Source organism: Drosophila gunungcola, unplaced genomic scaffold, assembly GCF_025200985.1.
Source record: "Drosophila gunungcola strain Sukarami unplaced genomic scaffold, Dgunungcola_SK_2 000117F, whole genome shotgun sequence".
Taxonomy (NCBI): domain Eukaryota; kingdom Metazoa; phylum Arthropoda; class Insecta; order Diptera; family Drosophilidae; genus Drosophila; species Drosophila gunungcola.
The window spans coordinates 224,423-243,167 of record NW_026453278.1 but is presented as its reverse complement, the minus strand read 5'-3'; the positions used below and the strand labels follow the sequence as shown (position 1 = coordinate 243,167).

Sequence of the window (18,745 nt, the reverse complement as noted above, 5' to 3'; positions counted from 1 at the left end):
ACAGGGTATTTTATAGTCGCCTACTCTCGACTATCACAAACACTCAATGGGTGTAAGCAGTGGTTTCTCGAAACATGTTGGCTATTTAAAAGATATTCCTACCTCCTTCCTTTGGACATGAGTTAATTGTTTCAATAAGTTTCGATTTCGCTTTCGCTTTCGATTTCGATTTCGATTTAGGTTTTGGTTTCGCTTGCGCTTTCGTTTAAAATTTAATCGTTAATATATACACAAAAAAAATAACGTTCAGTCAATTATAACTATATGTTTATACACATCGAAACGAACACGTAAAGAAACAACAATGAGGCCTAAACGAATTACATGACACACACATATCGCTCTGTATTTGGTTTGCCTGTAGCCATTAGCAATTAGGTTTATCTTTATCCCCTACATTGGTATCCTTACGTTAAGGACATCGACATTTCACCGCCTCGTCACCCCCCTCGCACCATGAGTTTGGTTAATTATTTAATACACATATGTTAATAATCAGTCGCATAAATGAATCACCTTGCTTTAGTTTTGTTTTCTTATTCCCCTGTTTCTCGATAATCATTCACACGCGATTCTCGCCGGCAAATCGGGCAGTCGAAATCATAGTTAAAATCAAAACTATATAGTCGATTTTCGCCCATTCCATTCCATTGGAATAATCCTTCGTATGGAATGCCTCAAAGCCACTCATAGTGACCTTTTACCTATCCAAAGAACAGTACTGACATTTTATCTCCCAATTAAATTAATTAAAATCACTATGGTCAAATCAATAAAATATATTTAGAAATTATCTAAAACCTTTATCATTTCTATTGGCGACTATCCGTTTAGTAGACACTATAGTTGGCAAAAACAGCCACAAATAGGTAGTTTAAGTGTATTTTTCAAATCATGGATGTCAAATAACTTCATTTATGGAAGCATAGCTTTCACATCTTATTTCCTGTCAGTACTGGTTTTAAAAAGCTGAGCCCATAAATGCCTTTGGAGAATCAACACTTGCACACTGTCAGATCTGTCCTCATTTTCACTTTCTTTCAAAATTTGCGGAAATTAATTTTACAAATTAATGTAAAATAAAAAATCAAAGTAGACCTGTTTTTTTTATATTATTTTCACTTTTGTGAAAACTTGCGGAATTGAATTTCAAATTATCTGGCGTTTATAAGTTAATGAATAAAAACCTAAACGAAAATTCCTAACGATAGTTAAAATTAAAGAAATGTTTTAACACTTTGAACAAAAAAAAAATTGACAGAGATTTTGGAGATTATGGACTTAAAAAAAACTTTAAATTAAGTGGTGAAAATTGGATTAAAAAGGCTAAAAAAAAATTACTGGGGCTTTAAAATAACTTATAAAGGTGTCTAAAAAAATGCAGCGACAAATTCCATGTGCTTTTGGGTCTAAAATATATTGTTGCATAGCTTTAGACGCCTTTTAAAAATGATTTCAAAACCTTGGTGAATTCTGTGGCAGCCTCTTATATAATGTGCTATAGAAAACCCTAAGTTTTTGACATTATTTAAAAGGGTGTCCAAAAGTATGCAACGATATTATTAGAGTTACTTGATCGTCATTTGGAAACACGACGTAATTTTTTGTTGCATACTTTTAGACACCTTTTGAAATTATTGTAAAACCCTAGAGATATCTGTGACAGCCTCGTATATAAATTTTGTTTTGGGACTTAAAATGGAAGACACAACTGCAAACTGCGGCGTGAAAAGGGAAAACAAGGAAAAGAATTTCATACTTTGGGACACAAACAACACACACAACACACACCATACACACGCCTGTCACACAGAAAAGTCCTGGAGGAGGAGTCGGATTCGGATTCGGGTTCGCAATCGGAATTGGTTACAGAATCAGAGTGTGAGTCGGAATCCCCTAGTGCTGGAGGATGCGCGACTTCTGGGCGAGCACGGCCTCCGATTGGTGGAGCCGGCGCTTGCTGCTGTAGTTGCAGAGCTTGCCGGCCACCTTGCTGAGGGTGGTGGCCGTGGAGGAGGTGATCAGGTCGAGCGCCTGCAGCCGGTTGTCCAGTTCGTCGAGCGCCGACAGCGGGGCGGTCGTCGTGGCGGCGGTCAGCAGGGTGGACATGGACAGGTTGCTGCCGGACAGATCGCCGGACGGATCCGCATCCGGATCGTTGGCGGCGGCGGCGGAGGAGGACCCTGTGTCGTCGATGTCGCTGAGCTGGTTGGCCAGCGGATCCTCGTCGTAAGGATCGTAGGGGGGTCTTAATTATTGCTTGAACACGAACAGACCCGTGGGGTCCCACTCGTTGTCGTCGACGGGGCCGAAGCACTCGTCGAAGTACCACTCCATCGTCTTGTACACGTGGCTCAGCGAGCGGGCGATGGCGTGGTCCTCGTCGGGGTACACCTGATGCCGGAACTTCACCTGCTGCTCCACGAGGGCGCGCACCAGCATCAGGGTGTGCTCCTGATGCACCAAAGTGTCGGCGGTGCCGTGCATCAGCATCAGGTTGCGCCCCTTGATGTTGCCCGCCTTCATCGTGAGATCCGCCTCCTGCAGAGCCCGCAAATAGTCGCCCTTCAGCGGTATGTAGCGCTCCGTGAAGAAGGAATCTGAACGAAACGGTTAGGATTAGTTAGTCTTGATCACCGACTTGGACTAAAATTATACATTTTTATTTTTTCATATAAAAACCGAAAAAATACACTTATAATTATGCCAAAAAGTATGCAACAATCTATTAATCTATTGGTTCAATACGAAAGACAACTTTCTTTTTTCTTCACTGCATACTTATAAACATCTTTATAAATATAACAAAAAATTAAAAAAAAAGCACCATCAAAATATTAAACTTTTTAAATTTAAGTCCAGATTTTGTAGGTGAATTAGTTACTGTTTCCTTAGGAACTGGGTACTTAAATATAATTAAATCATGTTCCCCTGAACAAAAAGTTTGAGAGAAACATCATGTACCTAAATTTAAAATTGTTAACTTCCAAATAAACCTAATTATTTAACCAATTTTTAAAAACTTTTTTTTAACTGCAAACAAAAAAGTTGATTAGCAATTTAAACAAGTTTTTAAATGTACGATACATTTTTCTGGTGTTTCTGCAACACCTGTGTCAAATGGAACTCACAGTGGAATCCAAAGTTAACAATCGGATTGATGGCCACCGCGCACTGGAGCACCTGTTGGGAGTCGTCGATGAGCATCATGGATGAGGCATAGCCACCGTAGCCCCAGCCAAAGGCGCAGATCCTCAGCGGATCGATGAACTTCAGGTTGTCCCGCAGGTATCTAAAGAACACATTTGAGTCTATAACACACTCTATATCTCATATTTCATTTGGTTTCTTTACGTCAAGACACCCAGTTGATCCTCCACCTCGACGGTGCCCAGTTTTCCATGGACCTGGGTGCGCAGCAGTTCGCCCTGGTACCCACTGCCACGCCCATCGATCTGGGCCACGATGAAGCTCCGCTGGCTGGCCAAGTACCAGTTCCAGTCCACGTGGAAGCGCTCCGTCACCAGCTGCGATCCTGGCGAGGCATCGCTGTGGGTTCCAAAAATCCATCATGAAGTAGACATTCAAAGAATACCCGTTAATTAAATGAGTGAATTAATGTTAAAAACTAATGTTATTTTGTTCTTAACATTTGAAGAACTTGAACTGAAAGCATTTAGTTTTTGTATTATTTTATTTTTTTAATTGCTTTATGTTTAAGTTTAAAATAATAAATAAAAGCCGCATTTAATGAAAATCAAAACGAAAAATATTTAAGTTGATCATGATTATATATATACAAATATTTAAGTTAAAATTTTTCAAAATAGGAATACACTGATATAAAAATGAATAAATAAATATTAAATCCTAATAATAAATACAATTCATAATAAATTGCATGTTTAAATATTTAAATATTTTGATTAATGTGGAAAATATTAGAAATAAAATTGTTCTCATTTAAAGTGCATTTTGTTAAAGTTAAATGTGGTTTGAATATAAATTACATTTTCATTTTATGGTACAAAAATGTAATAGAACAAATAAATAAATTTAAATTCAATATTTAACATTGATGTTAAATCATTATTTTAAATAAAATGCATAATAAAGTATACGATTTAGTATTACAACATTTTAAATAAAGGTTAAAATATTAGAATTAAAAGTTCATTTTGTACAAATTAAATGTGGTTTGATTTTTAATTTAATTTTCAGATATTAAAACTATGAAAAATGTAGAAAATGTTGAATATTTTCATATTTAATGTTACTAAAAACCGCAGTGTGCTGTAGCAACTTACACGTGCAGCACCAGGGGAAAGGCCACGTCCTCCTCCTCGCGCATTCCGGGCGGCAGGAAGAGCCGCACCTGGGCGTGGAAGCCGTGCCGGATCTCCACGCTGAAGGTGCGCGACTGTGGCACGGCCAGCTGGGAGAGCCGGTGGCGCAGGACATCGCCGGCATTGAGGACATAGATCTTGTCGTTGCTCGACGTCTCCACGAGGTACACGCTGGGCGCCTCCGGGCCCAGGCATTCCTGCACATAGTAGCTGTAGTCCTGGCTGAACTGCACGCGGTTGTACAGACAGTTCTTGGGTATGTCGTAGAGGCAATCGTCCGGCTCCAGACGCGCCACAATGTCCTCCCATCGATCGCCCCGCTGCGATATCCTGGCCCGGTGCAGGCGGTAGGTGGACTCGCTGTTGTCGCAGGTGAGACAGGTGGGCGCGGTGGAGGTGATGTAGGTGCGGTTCGACTCGGTCACATTAAGCTTCAGGCTGATCTTGTACAGATGCCGCTCGCCGGGCCTCTTCTCCGGCGCGGCCATGAAGTAGACGATCTCGTGCGGCTCATCCCAGCCGACGATTTCGGTTACCTCGAAGCGGCCCATGGTCAGGGGCACAGGTCGCCGGTCCAGCGAGGATATGAATACCACATGACGGTAGTGACCGTGCTCGCCATCGCGAACGGGCAGCCTCTTCAGCAGGTAGCCCCCATTGCTGATCTCATGAGTCGTCTGGCCGCCGTGCGACACATTCACGTTCTGGCTGTCGGGCAGCACCTCGTCCGCACCCTGGATGTGCAGCTTGCCCGGCTGCTTCTGCAGCTGGTTGCGGGCCGAGAAGATGGGTCGCTCCGACGGCAGCACCCAGCCATCGTTGATGGTCACCTCCGTGTGCACGGCCTGGCAGTGGAAGTGCGGCGCTCGGCACAGCACCGTGGTGGCCTTGGTCTGCTCCCGATTGGTCACTGTCACCGAGAGGTCACTGGCCGACGCCCAGGTCAGTCCGCCCACGTAGCTGCCGTTGGTCAGCTCCGCCGGCAGCCTGATCTGCACCGGGAATATGTACTTGATCACCGACAGGTTGACCACGTTCACCGTCACGTTCGGATTGCGGGAGCCCGTCTTCGGGTAGCGCTGGCTCATCACCGCCGGGTACTTGATGTCGTCGCCCATCCAGGTGTATCTGCAGAGGTCACAAAAATAACACTCATCAATTTCTCTTAAAAAAAAATACTCTTTCTGCCCTCTTAAAGCTACATTTTAACTATCTAAGTTAGCTTATTGAGCTGATGATTAAGGTACTTAATTTACAAAAACATTAACTATATTTTTGTTTACAGTTTTGTTTTTCTATATAAAACCATACTTTAACGAAATAGAATACCAGTTACCCATATACATGTCTATAAAACTAGCCATTTAAATTACGATTAGAGTACTGTCATAACAATAATTCGTTAAATATAAATTATAATGATTTTTAATAAATAAATAAAATACACATATTTTTATGGGACTTTCCATTTAAGCCAAAGAAATGGTAGTAGATTTTTATTTTTTAGATTCCAAGATAAGTTAACGCAAGCTTACGAATTCGTGTTGTTTTAAATTATTTTAGCAAATAAAGCTAAAGATTTCGCGTTTTCTTAGAATATTTTTACCAGGAACTATACAATTTTTTAGTTTTAAGCAATAGCCATTTTCTTTTTTTGCCATATTATATAGCTGCACTCACTTGTACTCGTTGACCTCGCTGTCATTGTAGCTGAGAAAGGCCAAATAGAGTCCGTCCGGGGAGAACTCCATGCTGCTCCGCCGGCTTTCCAGCTCGGGCACATTTTCGTAGGTCCAGTCGGGCACTCCATTGAAGACCACGCCCCCCCGCGACTCGCCCTCCGGCGTTCCCGATCCCGATCCCGATCCGGACTGCGTTATCCGGCAGACGAGCTCGCCCTGCACCTTGGGCTTGTAGTATATGTCGTTGTGGTGCACAAAGGCGATGGCCTGGTTCAGTGTGTAACCGGTGGCCTTGCCATTGGGATTTGTGGCTGTGGAGGATCCGGGCGATCCCGTGGATCCAGGGCCATTGGCCGCCCCCGCCAGGCTGTTGAGGATTATGCTGCCGCTGGGCAGTGGAGCCATCGTGGCGGTGGATGTGGCGGTGGGTGTGGCGGTGGCGGTGGCGGTGGCGCTTGATGCTGCACCACTGGGTGGTGGAGCGGCCAACGGTGGTGGCGGATTCACTGGCGCCCACACCACATGCTGGAGGCGTGGCGCCTCCGCTATATTCTCCGTCGGTCCCAGCGGAAATGTGTTGGCCGTCTGCACCTCGTATACGTGATGTCTGTCCCAAACGAGAGAAGGTAAGTAACTCAGTTAAATTACATTCGTGCTCCTACGTCAGCTGATAAATACTTAATGCGATTTTGAGCAAATAAAGTCATCTTAATGTTCCCATTGAAAGTTTAACTAATTATCAAAAATTAACAAATAATTGAGCCAATAATATATACTCAAATTAATGTCTTAAATTTAATGGGAGGTACTATTATAACACGGCAATGGTATGTTATGTGGTTGTAATTTTGTATGCAAGAAATAAAATCAATTAATGATTCAACAATAAATAAATATTTGATTTAAATTTCAGCTGCCTACAAAAATAGTTTTATGGAACAAACAAAATAACTAAGTGATAGTAACAAAAAAAAAAATAAAAAATAATTTGGTGACAATAATATTTAATTAAGTTTGACACTATCTAAGTATTTTAAGTTAATGCTTCAACAAAAAAAAGGGAAATTAATTATCAAAAAAAAGTTATGGACTTTCTATTCATTTAATTTGAATATATGGAAATAAAACAAGAAACGTATTAAACGTTTAACGACTAAGTATTAAGGGACCCACCTAGAGCCCTCGGCATTGGTGTCCGATTGCAGGAGCACGTATTTTTGGTCAGGTGCCACAAGAAACGACTCCGCATTTAATTGGCGCTGGCAAATGAACATATCAATCGATGTGAAATTAAATAAGTACAATTCTCGCAGACGGCAGACTAAACTTACAAATGTGGAATTGGTCATAAGAATGCGTGTGGTGAGATCGGCCATATTGAGTATGGACAGGCCGCCCGTGGGATCGCGATAGATGAGCTCACGACCTGCGAAATATAATATATATACAATTTGTAAAGACATATAATATATTATATATGTTTAAATAAGACCAGACCATTGCTCCAGGTGCCGTTGAAGGGCTTCCACTGCAGACTCCTGCCCAGGATGTCGCTGGGCAGCATGCGGCGTCCCCGGATCCGCAGGCCCTCATCCTCCGGCGACAGCAGGAAGATCGAGAATATGATCAGGCTGAAGACGGCGGCGATCACCAGCAGGGCGATGAAGATGCCTCGCCAGTTGCGGCGCTCCGGAGAAATGGCCACCAGTTCCTGGAATATCACAAAACACAATGACCGTTTAGTATTGGGTTTACAGAAATGATTTATTTATTTAATCTGAAAAATGTATTCAAACAAGTGCAATGTTTTTTATGCCTGCTGTAAAATGGCAAACATTTTCTTTAAAACATCTGCTGCAATATTGTGAATATATTGTTATTAAGTTTTTGTTTTTAGAATTTTTGCTTTGCAGAAAAGGTCACCAAAAGCAGAACTTTTCTCTAATAAATTCGATTTTGAAAAGTACAATTTTAAATGTTATCTAATTAGCTTTACAACACATTAAAGCTTAAAATAAATAAAGTTAAGACTACTTGTTAATTTAATTAATAACTTAGTAAATAAATTAGTTTCTGAAAAGAGTGTGACCTTTAAACACGTTTAAAAGCTTTTTTAATTTAATTAAAAATTACTTGGTCATTGCCAATTTTTTTTTTTTATTTTGCCAAAGACTATGATAGACAAATACAATCACACAAATATTTGCTTGTGCCATGGCCTTTCACTCTAATTTCATATTTCACATTTGCCCGTTTCGCCTCTAATTGGTTAATTGCATTAGGCTGCGCCCTGTTTTCGGACCTCCTTCGCTTTAATTAAACTAATGGTCGAATATTTTGCAAATAGCAAAGTGGGATTTTTTAGGAGAAACAAGCATAAATAAGCGTTACAATTTATTACACCCAAAGAAAAACATAATGGTAACATTAAAATATTTGAACGCAGCATTGTTTATCAAAATATAAAGTTACAAATATGGTAATTTAATGATTAACATTTATTTGGTTTATCCAATAGGAAAATTCTAAATTAAAATTTTTTTTTTAATTTAAAACTACATTTTTCCATACCTAAAAATAAAAATGAAAGTGTGATAAACATTGATTTAAACACAACATCCCTCGGGTCGAAATCAGTACCAAAAACATTTAATTCAGAGTGAAAATATTTGTATTTACCATGATTTTTCTCCGTATGCATTGTTAATTTTTTTTTATTTTTTTTAATATATCTCCTTGTGATTTACTTATAGTTCTTTCCCCATTCTTTAAGAGTGACAGTGACCCTGGAAGAGTGTGCTAAACTATTTTAATGCATATTGCATGCGGGGCACAAAGTGCCGCCCCTTTTTGCCCACATAATCCCCTGCCTCCACTCAATTTCCACTTAGCCAGGACTCGGATTTCTTATCGAAGGACTCTGGGGCTGTGCATCTGGAGATGGTTTTGGTTTGGGTTTGGGTTTGGTTTTGGTTTTGGTTTCGGTTCGTGTTCGTGTTCGTGTTCGTGTTCCCATTCCCATTCCCATTTCCGTTCCCGTTCCCGTTCGCACTTTGCAAATTCGATTCCGGCCGTAGTCCCCGAAGTGGTTTACACTCGCAATCAATGGCATTGCTTGTGCTGAAATTGAATTAAAATTTGATATGCACTTGGCTGTGCAAATGTGGGAATGGGAAAATGGCAAATGGCAAATGGTATATGAAAACAGAAAAGGGGATTTCCTCGGGTGACGTGTGAAGGCGAAAGTGCTAATTGAAATTAGTTTGGCCGGGCTGCAGAACAACACAACATTCGGCTGCCGAGGACAAAGTTTGGCCAAAACCAGAGATCGTTGCAGTATTATTAACGGCCATGCATATATTTTTTTTTCGTCGGTTTTTTAAATCCAATTTAATTCTGGGAAAGTGCCGTCTGAGTTGATCTCTGTTGACGAGCCATCAAGAAGTTTTGAACTGTGTGACTTTGGTATAGTTCCACCAACTTTAAGGGGGGGGGGTCATCAAATCATTCAGCTTTAACTCGATGTTCGATATTTCTGAACTTGATGACAGGTTTGACGACACTCATCTTTGGGTAAATACAAAGTTGGGGAAAAGTTAAAGTTCAATTCACCTCAGTTGCTTTTCCTGCATATTTATTTCATTTACGGTAAGTGTTTGCAAATTATATTTGATGAATAAATATTTGCATTTATTTGTCAATTAAATGTTGTGTACCATATTTAATTAATGTCTGTAAATGAAGTATTGCTTATAAATGCTAACTTTATGGATGGTTTAAAACGAATTTAATTATTTGTTTAAACATTGTAGCTGCAAGTGCTTTTAAATGAAAATGAATTCTGATTAATTCTGCTGCAAGGAAATAAAGTCAAATCGCTTTTCTGTGACCTATTTAATTAGCTGTTAAATACAAAGCCCCTTCATATTTAAATTGATTACATAGCCGCCAACAAAATTTTGACATATTTCATACAAACAATGCATTAACCAGAAGCTGTCAGGTACTTAAGTTGGAAATACATGTGAACAAGTTTACCGGATACATGCCAAAAACTGGCAAATTGCCAATGTGGAAACGGCATACGGAAAAGGAAAACTCTGGGAAAACCACAGAGAAAACTCTCTACAGAACGGGACAACATCAATTTATGGCCACAAAAAGGGAAAGACAATAGCAAATTGTCTGGCATTCGGTGGCGGCCAATTGTCCTTCGTCCTGCGGCCTTTTTTATTGCCCCACTGCCATGTGGCTGGGCCGTTGATGTTCCTTCATTAGCTATTAATGCGAGCCTGGCCATAAAAAGGTGTGACAATTGTCGGTGCCAACAATGGGAGTGGACAGAAAACGAACGGAGCTGGTAGGTAAGTAATTTTCCACTGAATGACTTGAACGTTTTTATAGAATTTTACATACCCTCTTTGGCAGTACCTATTAATCTTCGGAATGTTTTTTTTAATTTAATTTAAGGTGTTTTGATTGCCTTAAATCATTGCACTATTTTGACACACACATTTGGTCCTTTAAGCCGGATATTTAATTATTAAAATTCTTGTCGTATTTGAAATGAATTATGCTTGGGGCATGCATATTTAAAATATTGCTGCTCTATAAATAGGTCAATTGGTATGCTGCCGTATGTTCAAACTAATTGTTTTTGGCATTTTCTTTGCCGTGTTAATATCGAAAGGCCTGGCGTACGGGGCGTATACGTGGTGCGTACGTGGTATGTACGCATAATTTATGTGCAAATAACTGGAGTTGTTGTTTCTCTTCTTGGCCCGTTGTCGTTACATTGGCATTGTTGTTGGTCCTTGGGCAGGACGCCAAATGCAGGCGCTTTGTGAACGCGTTCACAGCTCATTAAATGCTCATTGGGGAAATGTGCGGGGATAGACCCGCCCCATCCGCCGTATTATCGATTCGTGAGCTGCATTTGCATTTGCAATCCGGATTCCGGATTCCGGATTCCAATGCCCGGATTCAGGCTGCGGCTTCGCGCACTCTGCCGTAATTTTCTGTGATTACATCTCGAGTTGTCTCTCTATTGTTCAATGGCCACCAAGCGAATGCATCGAAAAAAACAATTATAACTTCTTACTTTTTTATAAAATTTGTGGGACATTTATAAGTTGACCTTAAATGACAAATTTTACCAATGCATTAGGTGGTTAATTTTTTTTTTTTTGGTAAATGCTAAGGCTGTTATAAAGGAAAAAGAGTAAGCAAATATCATAAAACCTAAAATTAAACCATATTTTCTATTAAAATTTAAACTATTTGCTTGACGACATTAAGAATAAAACTCACAATAAATTTAGGTTTTTCCTTTTTGAATTTAATTATTATTGACATTTTAATTCTATTAAGCTGTTCGATTTGGTAATCAATAAGTTCAGAGTTTAGTTTTCCATTGCCATAACAGAATTAAGCCTTTAATTAAAGTTCCGCCAAAAGGCTAAGTAGGTGCATAAACTTCATAATTCAATAATGCAATGATTTCAATAAGACTTTAACTATCTGATTACCAATTTCAAAACAAAACATGATTCTTTTGTGGTGAATGTAATAATAACTTGCAAGCACTTCACAATTTAATAATGGGACTTTAACTATCGGGCTTCCAATTGCAGTTCAGAAAATTTCCCTTTGTGCTGGGACAAAAAAATGAGAACTTTTTTTCCAATTTCAATGGGGTGTTTGTTTTTTTTTTTCGCTCCATTAAACTGCAACCAAAGCCGACAGCTGACAAAGCCGTGTTCGGATCGGGTGGGCTGGGCCAAGGATTTGGTTTCGCCAGTTGGGCAGGACTGGGCTGGGTTAGGATGCATCTTTTATGGGCTGCCACTCCAGAGAAGATGCCACTGACAAGTGCATATGCTTGAGGAGGATACATTGTTATTGTTGATTTTACCTCCACGTTTCCGTAAGTGTGTGTGGGTGAGTGTTTCTGTTTGCGTTTGCCTTGCCTTTGCGGTCGGACCACAAAGACTTGTTTGCCACATATCCGTGTCCGTATTCCGTATCCTTGCTGGCCATGATTGCATTTTCCGACTTGGTCTGCATATCACTAGCGGAATTATTTCGCAAGTTATCGACACATAAAATAACACATCCTGCTGTAGCCATTTTATTTTTCTATGGCAAATCATTACCCAGCACAAAGGATGTTCGATCAACAACAGAAAGAGTCGAAAGAGTCATGAAAAAAGTTGATGACGTTAAAAATGAAATAAGTGCCAGTGCGAAGAGTGATGGAAAAAAACAATGTTGTGCTGGGCAAAATAAACAGTGTGTGGAAAATTAATTATATCAATGAAGCATAAGCAACAAAAAATACAAAAAAAAAAAAAAAAAAACAATTTGAAGCGGCTGTTGAAATCTTCTCAAAGTGTTTTATTTATTCATTTAAGTGCAATTATTTATTTAACGAACAAAACTTTGGTAAATATACTAAATCAATGATAAATTGATACATATTATTTCTATATAGTGTCACTTTTAAATTTAAAAAATAGGAAGAGAATTTAAACTAAACTCATTGGATTTTATGGTCAAAAAATATGTTTTAAATATATTTGAATAAAAGAATATTTGATATTGATGTTTCGTATAGCTCTCTTTTTAAAAGCAAACAAATTTTGATACATACATTGGTAACATAGCATGTAAATCAAACGAAAAGAGTTTTTGGTAAATATTTGAGTGAAACTATTAAGGGACTTTTAAGTGTTGCATAAAAAGAGGTTGTGTCCTCCTTCAAAAACTCATGTGTGAGACTTTGTAGCGATTTTCCCAGCTGCATTTTATAGCCCCCCATAAACATTTTCCAACGAACCCACACAAAACCCGGCGAAAGAGCAGGAATCTGAGTGTACTATGCGAACGAGTATGCTGCATTTGGGGGCTTAATTGTATTTCCCTAGGCTGTCCGAAAAATAACGACGAATATGTGGCGACAACTGCGTTGCTCCGTTTCCGTCGCCAGCTGCTGCCCGACGATAAGATTTGAGGCCACATGTCAAAGGACGAATTATGAACCCGTCCACCGAACAATGGACACCGAACTGGATGGGATAATTGGTGGCCCCAGTAAGTATGCCATTATTTTAAATTAAATAAATAAGAAGAGTATTTAAACTAAATTCATTGGATTTTATAGTCAAATAATATGTTATGTAATAGATATTTCTCATTTTCTTTATCATTATAAAAGTATATATTTCAATTTAAATCCAGTTTGTATATAACACTGGCTAACAAATTGAAATCGACCAAATTCTCTAGAGATCAAACCTTGATTTTCTGGTGCACAAAATGGCACTTAAAATGTGTTCCTTTTTTTAAGTTTAAATAACGTTTTTCATTTGTTTTTATAACTACTTTATTTTCTATTCTCAGTTTTGCTTTACCGATTTCGCTTATTATATTAAAAATAGAACGTTCTTTCCTATTATTTTTAGAGCTTTGATTTTTAAATTGAAATTAAAATGTCTTGCAGATTGTTTTTATATTTATAAATGTGGTTATATATTCTATTCAATAAATCCTTTCGTGGCTTACTTCAAAATGCATTGTCTCCTGCCAAAAAGTGTGGCTCCTCAAAGGCTTAAATGTTCGCACTCAATCTTAATATTAATCGACTTTTGAGGCGGACAAGCGACACCATCACCGAATCCGAGGCCTTGAGCTGGCGTTGATCCATACTTTTCGGCTGTCAGCGCTCAACTAACTGTCGGCTTTTAATTAGAAATTGCTCAGGGAAAAAGTTATAGCCCCGGGTCGAAGAAGAGGAAGAATAGGCGCAAATATTACGCAAACCAGTAGATATAGAAAAGGCGGTAAGGAAATGGGAAATGGGAAATGGGGTGACTAAAGACAGAAAAGCATTCCAAAATGGGTCCCGTGAGGACCGACGGAAAAAAATCATTTGCAACATTGAAGGCAAAAGCGGAAATTGTTGGAATGTTACACACAACAAAAATGTGTTTGAAAAATATACATATATAGGTATATTAACCTTTAAGAAAACGCATATGTTTTATAGTCTAAAATTCTGCTCAAAAACTTCTTAATAAAAATGAATGGAGAAAACTTTTAGAATAAGTAGAAAAGTCACTTGAAGTTGTCCAAAATATGTTCTTTTACTAGGAGTTTATATTTTATTACAAAATCATCTATTTTAGTTATGTTACTTTTAAAAGTGATAATATTTTGGGATCAATTTTTTTTCCTGTGCACTGGGAGAAATTTACAAAGAGAGGGGGACAGAGTTACACAAAGTTTTTACTGCCCACACACACACACACGTACACATGGAGCGAAAACTTATGTCATTATGATGGACTTTGGGTCCTTTGGCTCATTTATACGGTGACCATTGCCACCCATTCGTAACCCACATTTCCCTCTTGCGTGGCTGACAATTATTAATGAAAGGGTAAAAATGCTACACATCCAGATCCAATGAGCAGACTTTATCCTTATCGCCACTTTTGCCCGGCATGCAAAATTTATTGTCTACTTTTATTTATTGATCCAAGTTCGCCCTGCCTTTCACTTTGGCCATCGCCAACGCCTTATCTTGGCCACAAATTGCAGCAAAACTTCACGGACACGGGGAAAAGTTGGGAAATTCTTTGGGCTGCAGAAGAAAAACATATTCCATAATAGGGATTGAAGTTAAGGGAAAGCTGAAGATGAATCTAACTGTTAGCATAGAAGAAAACCAATCGTACTATTTATTATTATAATTGGTCTAGTTTTTTAGTTTAACAAGTATAATATTCGGCTCAATATTATATTGATATTAAATTTTGCCTGTCGTTTCCTTTATCATTAACTCATTAATTTTCCATTAAAGTCAATCCTAAAATGCCGTTTTTCCAATAACCATTCAGCCAACAAATTGTATTCAAATTTTCAGTCACATTTCACAAATGAGGATAATTAAAAGCGAATCAAAGCGAAGCCCGCCTTAACCCGCTCAGCCCCTTAACCCTCTACACAACCGTAATCAGCTTCTGGAAAACTTTTTCCCCCATTTGTTGCCGGGCGAAAAGTTTGTCAGCTTAAAACAAGTTTGACAACTGGAGAAAGGGAGAAAAAGTGAATCAGTGGAACAAATTAAATTTGGAGAGCCCAAATCTGTGGGGGAACTGCTCAATTATTTGCTCGGCGCTATAAATTTTATTTGTATTTGTATTTTATTAATTTATGTCCGCTACTTCCGACTCCAAAAAATAAGGTAATAAAGGGCAGGAAAGCGACGTTACGGACCACTTATTTATGGCCGAAGATTTGCCGGAAAATGATGGGTGGAAAATCGGTGAAAAACAAGGAGGCGGCTGGTTTTGATGGCACTGCCGCAGGACTCTCGATATGGCAATCGATATGGCAAATCGAGTTTGTGTTTTATTTATGGCCAGACCCGAAATAATGAAATGCCAATCGAAAGTCTGGCCCAACTGGCCCACTGGCCCACTCCCCACTCAATTACCCGCTCTGAAACTCGAGTGTATAATTTGGAAATTTATAAACTGTGAAATCTGATGGAGGCACTTTGTTGTTTCTGTTTTATTTACGAATTCTGCCCCAAAATAGGGATCAAGGACCAAGGACTCTGTATCTGCGGCGCATCTGAAAGCAATTAAATGAGCCTAGAAAAAGGCAGCCACTTAATCCCTTCCATTCGGGTCTAGGCTCTCGCCATTTTCCACGAAAACGAAGACAAAGGCATTTGCATACTTAATTAACTTGACTAAAATATTCGGGGACCGTGAAAGACCTTGGTGACAAATGTAGCCAAAAAATATGGCAGAAATGTCGACACGAAATTGGATTTGGCCATGAGATTTACTCATCTTACATTAAATTATACCTAAATCATTTGCATCTTGTTGTTAAAAAAAAACCTTATAAAATTGTGGGACCTAAAAATGTATGATTTTCTAAAATCATTTCTTTAAGTTTATAATTTTTGGAACTACATTCTAATTCGGCCTTATTCTAAACCGTTTTATACATTCTTTATTACCTCATCTTACGTATTTGAAATTTAAAAACCATTACCCAATTAAATTGAAATCATTTATTTTAATTTATAATTTTTGGAATTGAAATAAAATTTGACCTAAACCAGCTCATAGATTCATTATTACCTCATTTAACATAATTGAAGTTTGAAAACCATTAACCAATTAAATTAAGAATTTTGAACCAACCTGCTGTCAATTCAACCAATAACACTTATATTTTGAGTAATTAATCAATAAATATACCTTAATAAATATAACATGTTCACTTCCAATCCCCAATCTAAGCCAACTAGCCAAAATGTTAAGAGGTTTTAATTGGGGGTAATACATCTATTATTTTCTCACCTCATCCTTGGGCACCAGAGTCACCTTTTTGATGGTCGGCGCACTGTTGTTAACAACGACCGTTTCCCGTTTTAGCGATGGCCGCTTTAAGGCCGAGTGCGGCTTTTGTATCTCCACCATGATGAAGCTGCAGCCGATTATTAACACACGGATTATGGTTGAGAGATGAGATGAGATCAGATGTGATGGCATGATGCGGTGAGATTAGATGGCAGAAAGTGGCCGAAAGTAGCCGAAAGTAGCCCCTGAGAACCGGCCAAACTGTTGCCATTTCTGAGACGCAATACCCTCGCCTTTCGGCCACGAATTCAGTTTGGGACACAGCTTCTTCAGCTGCTGCTGTTGCTTTTGCTGTTGCTGAGTCAAACGGCTCATTAATCAAATAAAAATGGCCATTATAGCATGCATTAGGCGTACACTGGCAGAAATTATGATTCAGCGGATGGTTACGGGAATCTCTTAATCTAGGTATTTATTTAATAAAATATTTGAAGCATATATCACTTATATTTCTTTGGAACCCTTAGGATTTAATGCCATTCATTTATAATATTTTCTAATTTAATTAAATATCGTGACCAATGCTGTAGAACATCCAAATTTCGTTATTTTTGTAATGGGTTTTATATAACTAAATGTATGCTTATCTCTGTAATATAGTAAATATGGGGAAACTATTTAATACATTTTAAACAAAATTCAAAATTTTGCATATTTACTATATTTTCCCGAAATGAATGCTTAAAATTAAAAGATATAAGCTTGTCTTTTGGAAAAATATAGTAAATATGTATTTTAAAATCTTATTAAAACATTAACATTTTCCCAATTGACTTAAAATGAACATTTTTGTCAGTGCTTTGCTTGCCGGATTTTCGTGCCTTGACTTTTGGGTTTTTGGACACACATACGCCGTGTTGTACGCCGGGCATTATCTAAATTAGAGATGTGCGTCGTAAAGATTTTCCCCACTCCTTTTGCCCAAGATTTTCCCGTCCTGTATGCGTGTCTGTTTGTGTGTCTCTTAATGAGCTGTTTATGCAATCATCAGGCCCGAATCCTTGGCGGCTTTTAGGGCAATAAATTCTGGCTCCCTTTCCTCCCGAAAACCAAAAAACCAAAAAAAACCAAAATTTGCATAATCGCGACGATGTCAAGCGACTTAACCTGAACGCGTCCGCATAATGCGACCGACGCGTCGTCATGATTATAATGATGTGCTATCCCGTAACTTTAAGCTGTTGATTCAATTTGGCGGCAGTGTTTGGTGCCAGATAAACGACTTAGTCGCAGAATGCCGAAAAAGAATTGAATTACTGGGGGGCGCCAGCGAATGCGTACATGTTTGGGTGGGTAAATCTTTGTCGAAAGTGTTAAAGCATAAAACTGGAAAAACTTCAACAGCGACAGCTGTTAGGTGGGATGAAAAACTTTTGGCCAAGAGAAAACTTGGGCCACATTTGCAATTTGCATATTGTTCGGCAATGGAAAGGCGGTCAAGTGGGCAGGAACCTATGCAAATGTTTGGGCCAGCGTTCAACGCTGCGTATGATTGATGTGGCTGGTCAGTTGCTTACATAGGTCTCCCTCCCCTTTGTTTCTCCGAATTCCCTCCTCATTTTTCGCCTTTACTGGCAATCAATTCGCTTTCTGGGGCTCTCAATTTAAGCCCTTCCCTTTGGCCTTGAACAATCTTGTTGAATTTTCACCAGCTTACGACTTTTCGGGGTGGTGGTATACAAACAGGAAACTATTTGGCCAAGCGGGTGGCTCGGTGTTCCCAGTAAACCAAGAAAGTTTCCGCTTGTAAAATAGGAAAATATAATTTTGGCAAGAATTCTTCAGCGGAAAGTCGGTCAGGTTGGCAAGTTGGAAAAGGTTAAATACTTGCCGTCAGGGAGTCAAATTGTTCGCAATTATTTCAACCAGTTTGGCTTGGGGATAATTGAAGTTGGCACCTAGACTCTGTAAGGCAACATTTAAGGGAGCTTTTTTATATAAAATAAAAATAAATGTATTTTATCATAAAAATCAAATGCTTTATTGTTTTGAGAGACTCAATAGTTATGCATTAACTCTTTAATGAATTCATTTACTAGTCTTAGCCTACAAGACACTTGGCACTTCAAAGCTAGGAAACTTTAAATTAATAATTTAAGCCAAAATAACCTTCGAAAGAAAGACATTTCCTCTCGTGGTCGAAACCAGCCAAGATTTAAAATTCAGCACATGTTAAAGATGATTTCCTCGTGCAGAAGTGCATTGGAAAATTGAGATAATAGTCTGAGCCTCGCATTATCCTTGAGCCATCCGTCTGTGCTATCAGTGGCCAATC

The 18,745-nt window shown here is 38.8% G+C and overlaps 1 protein-coding gene across 4 annotated transcripts in view; it reads right to left on the bottom strand.

Annotated features, from left to right (window-relative positions):
* Positions 1-1,644: 1,644 nt before the first annotated feature.
* The window catches only part of LOC128265389 (inactive dipeptidyl peptidase 10), a 111,637-nt gene continuing 94,536 nt past the window's right edge, over positions 1,645-18,745 (bottom strand). For 3 of the 4 annotated variants that reach the window (XM_053001370.1, XM_053001369.1, XM_053001372.1), the window contains 8 exons: positions 7,526-7,739; positions 7,360-7,454; positions 7,202-7,287; positions 6,027-6,635; positions 4,308-5,474; positions 3,355-3,549; positions 3,132-3,292; positions 1,645-2,600 (listed from right to left, as the gene is read on the bottom strand). In XM_053001370.1, the coding sequence (XP_052857330.1) occupies positions 2,254-2,600; positions 3,132-3,292; positions 3,355-3,549; positions 4,308-5,474; positions 6,027-6,635; positions 7,202-7,287; positions 7,360-7,454; positions 7,526-7,739 (2,874 nt within the window). In that variant the 3' untranslated portion in view covers positions 1,645-2,253. Of the gene's footprint in view, positions 2,601-3,131; positions 3,293-3,354; positions 3,550-4,307; positions 5,475-6,026; positions 6,636-7,201; positions 7,288-7,359; positions 7,455-7,525; positions 7,740-16,410; positions 16,812-18,745 lie in introns of those variants that run through there. The other variant, XM_053001368.1, reaches the window with a different exon arrangement.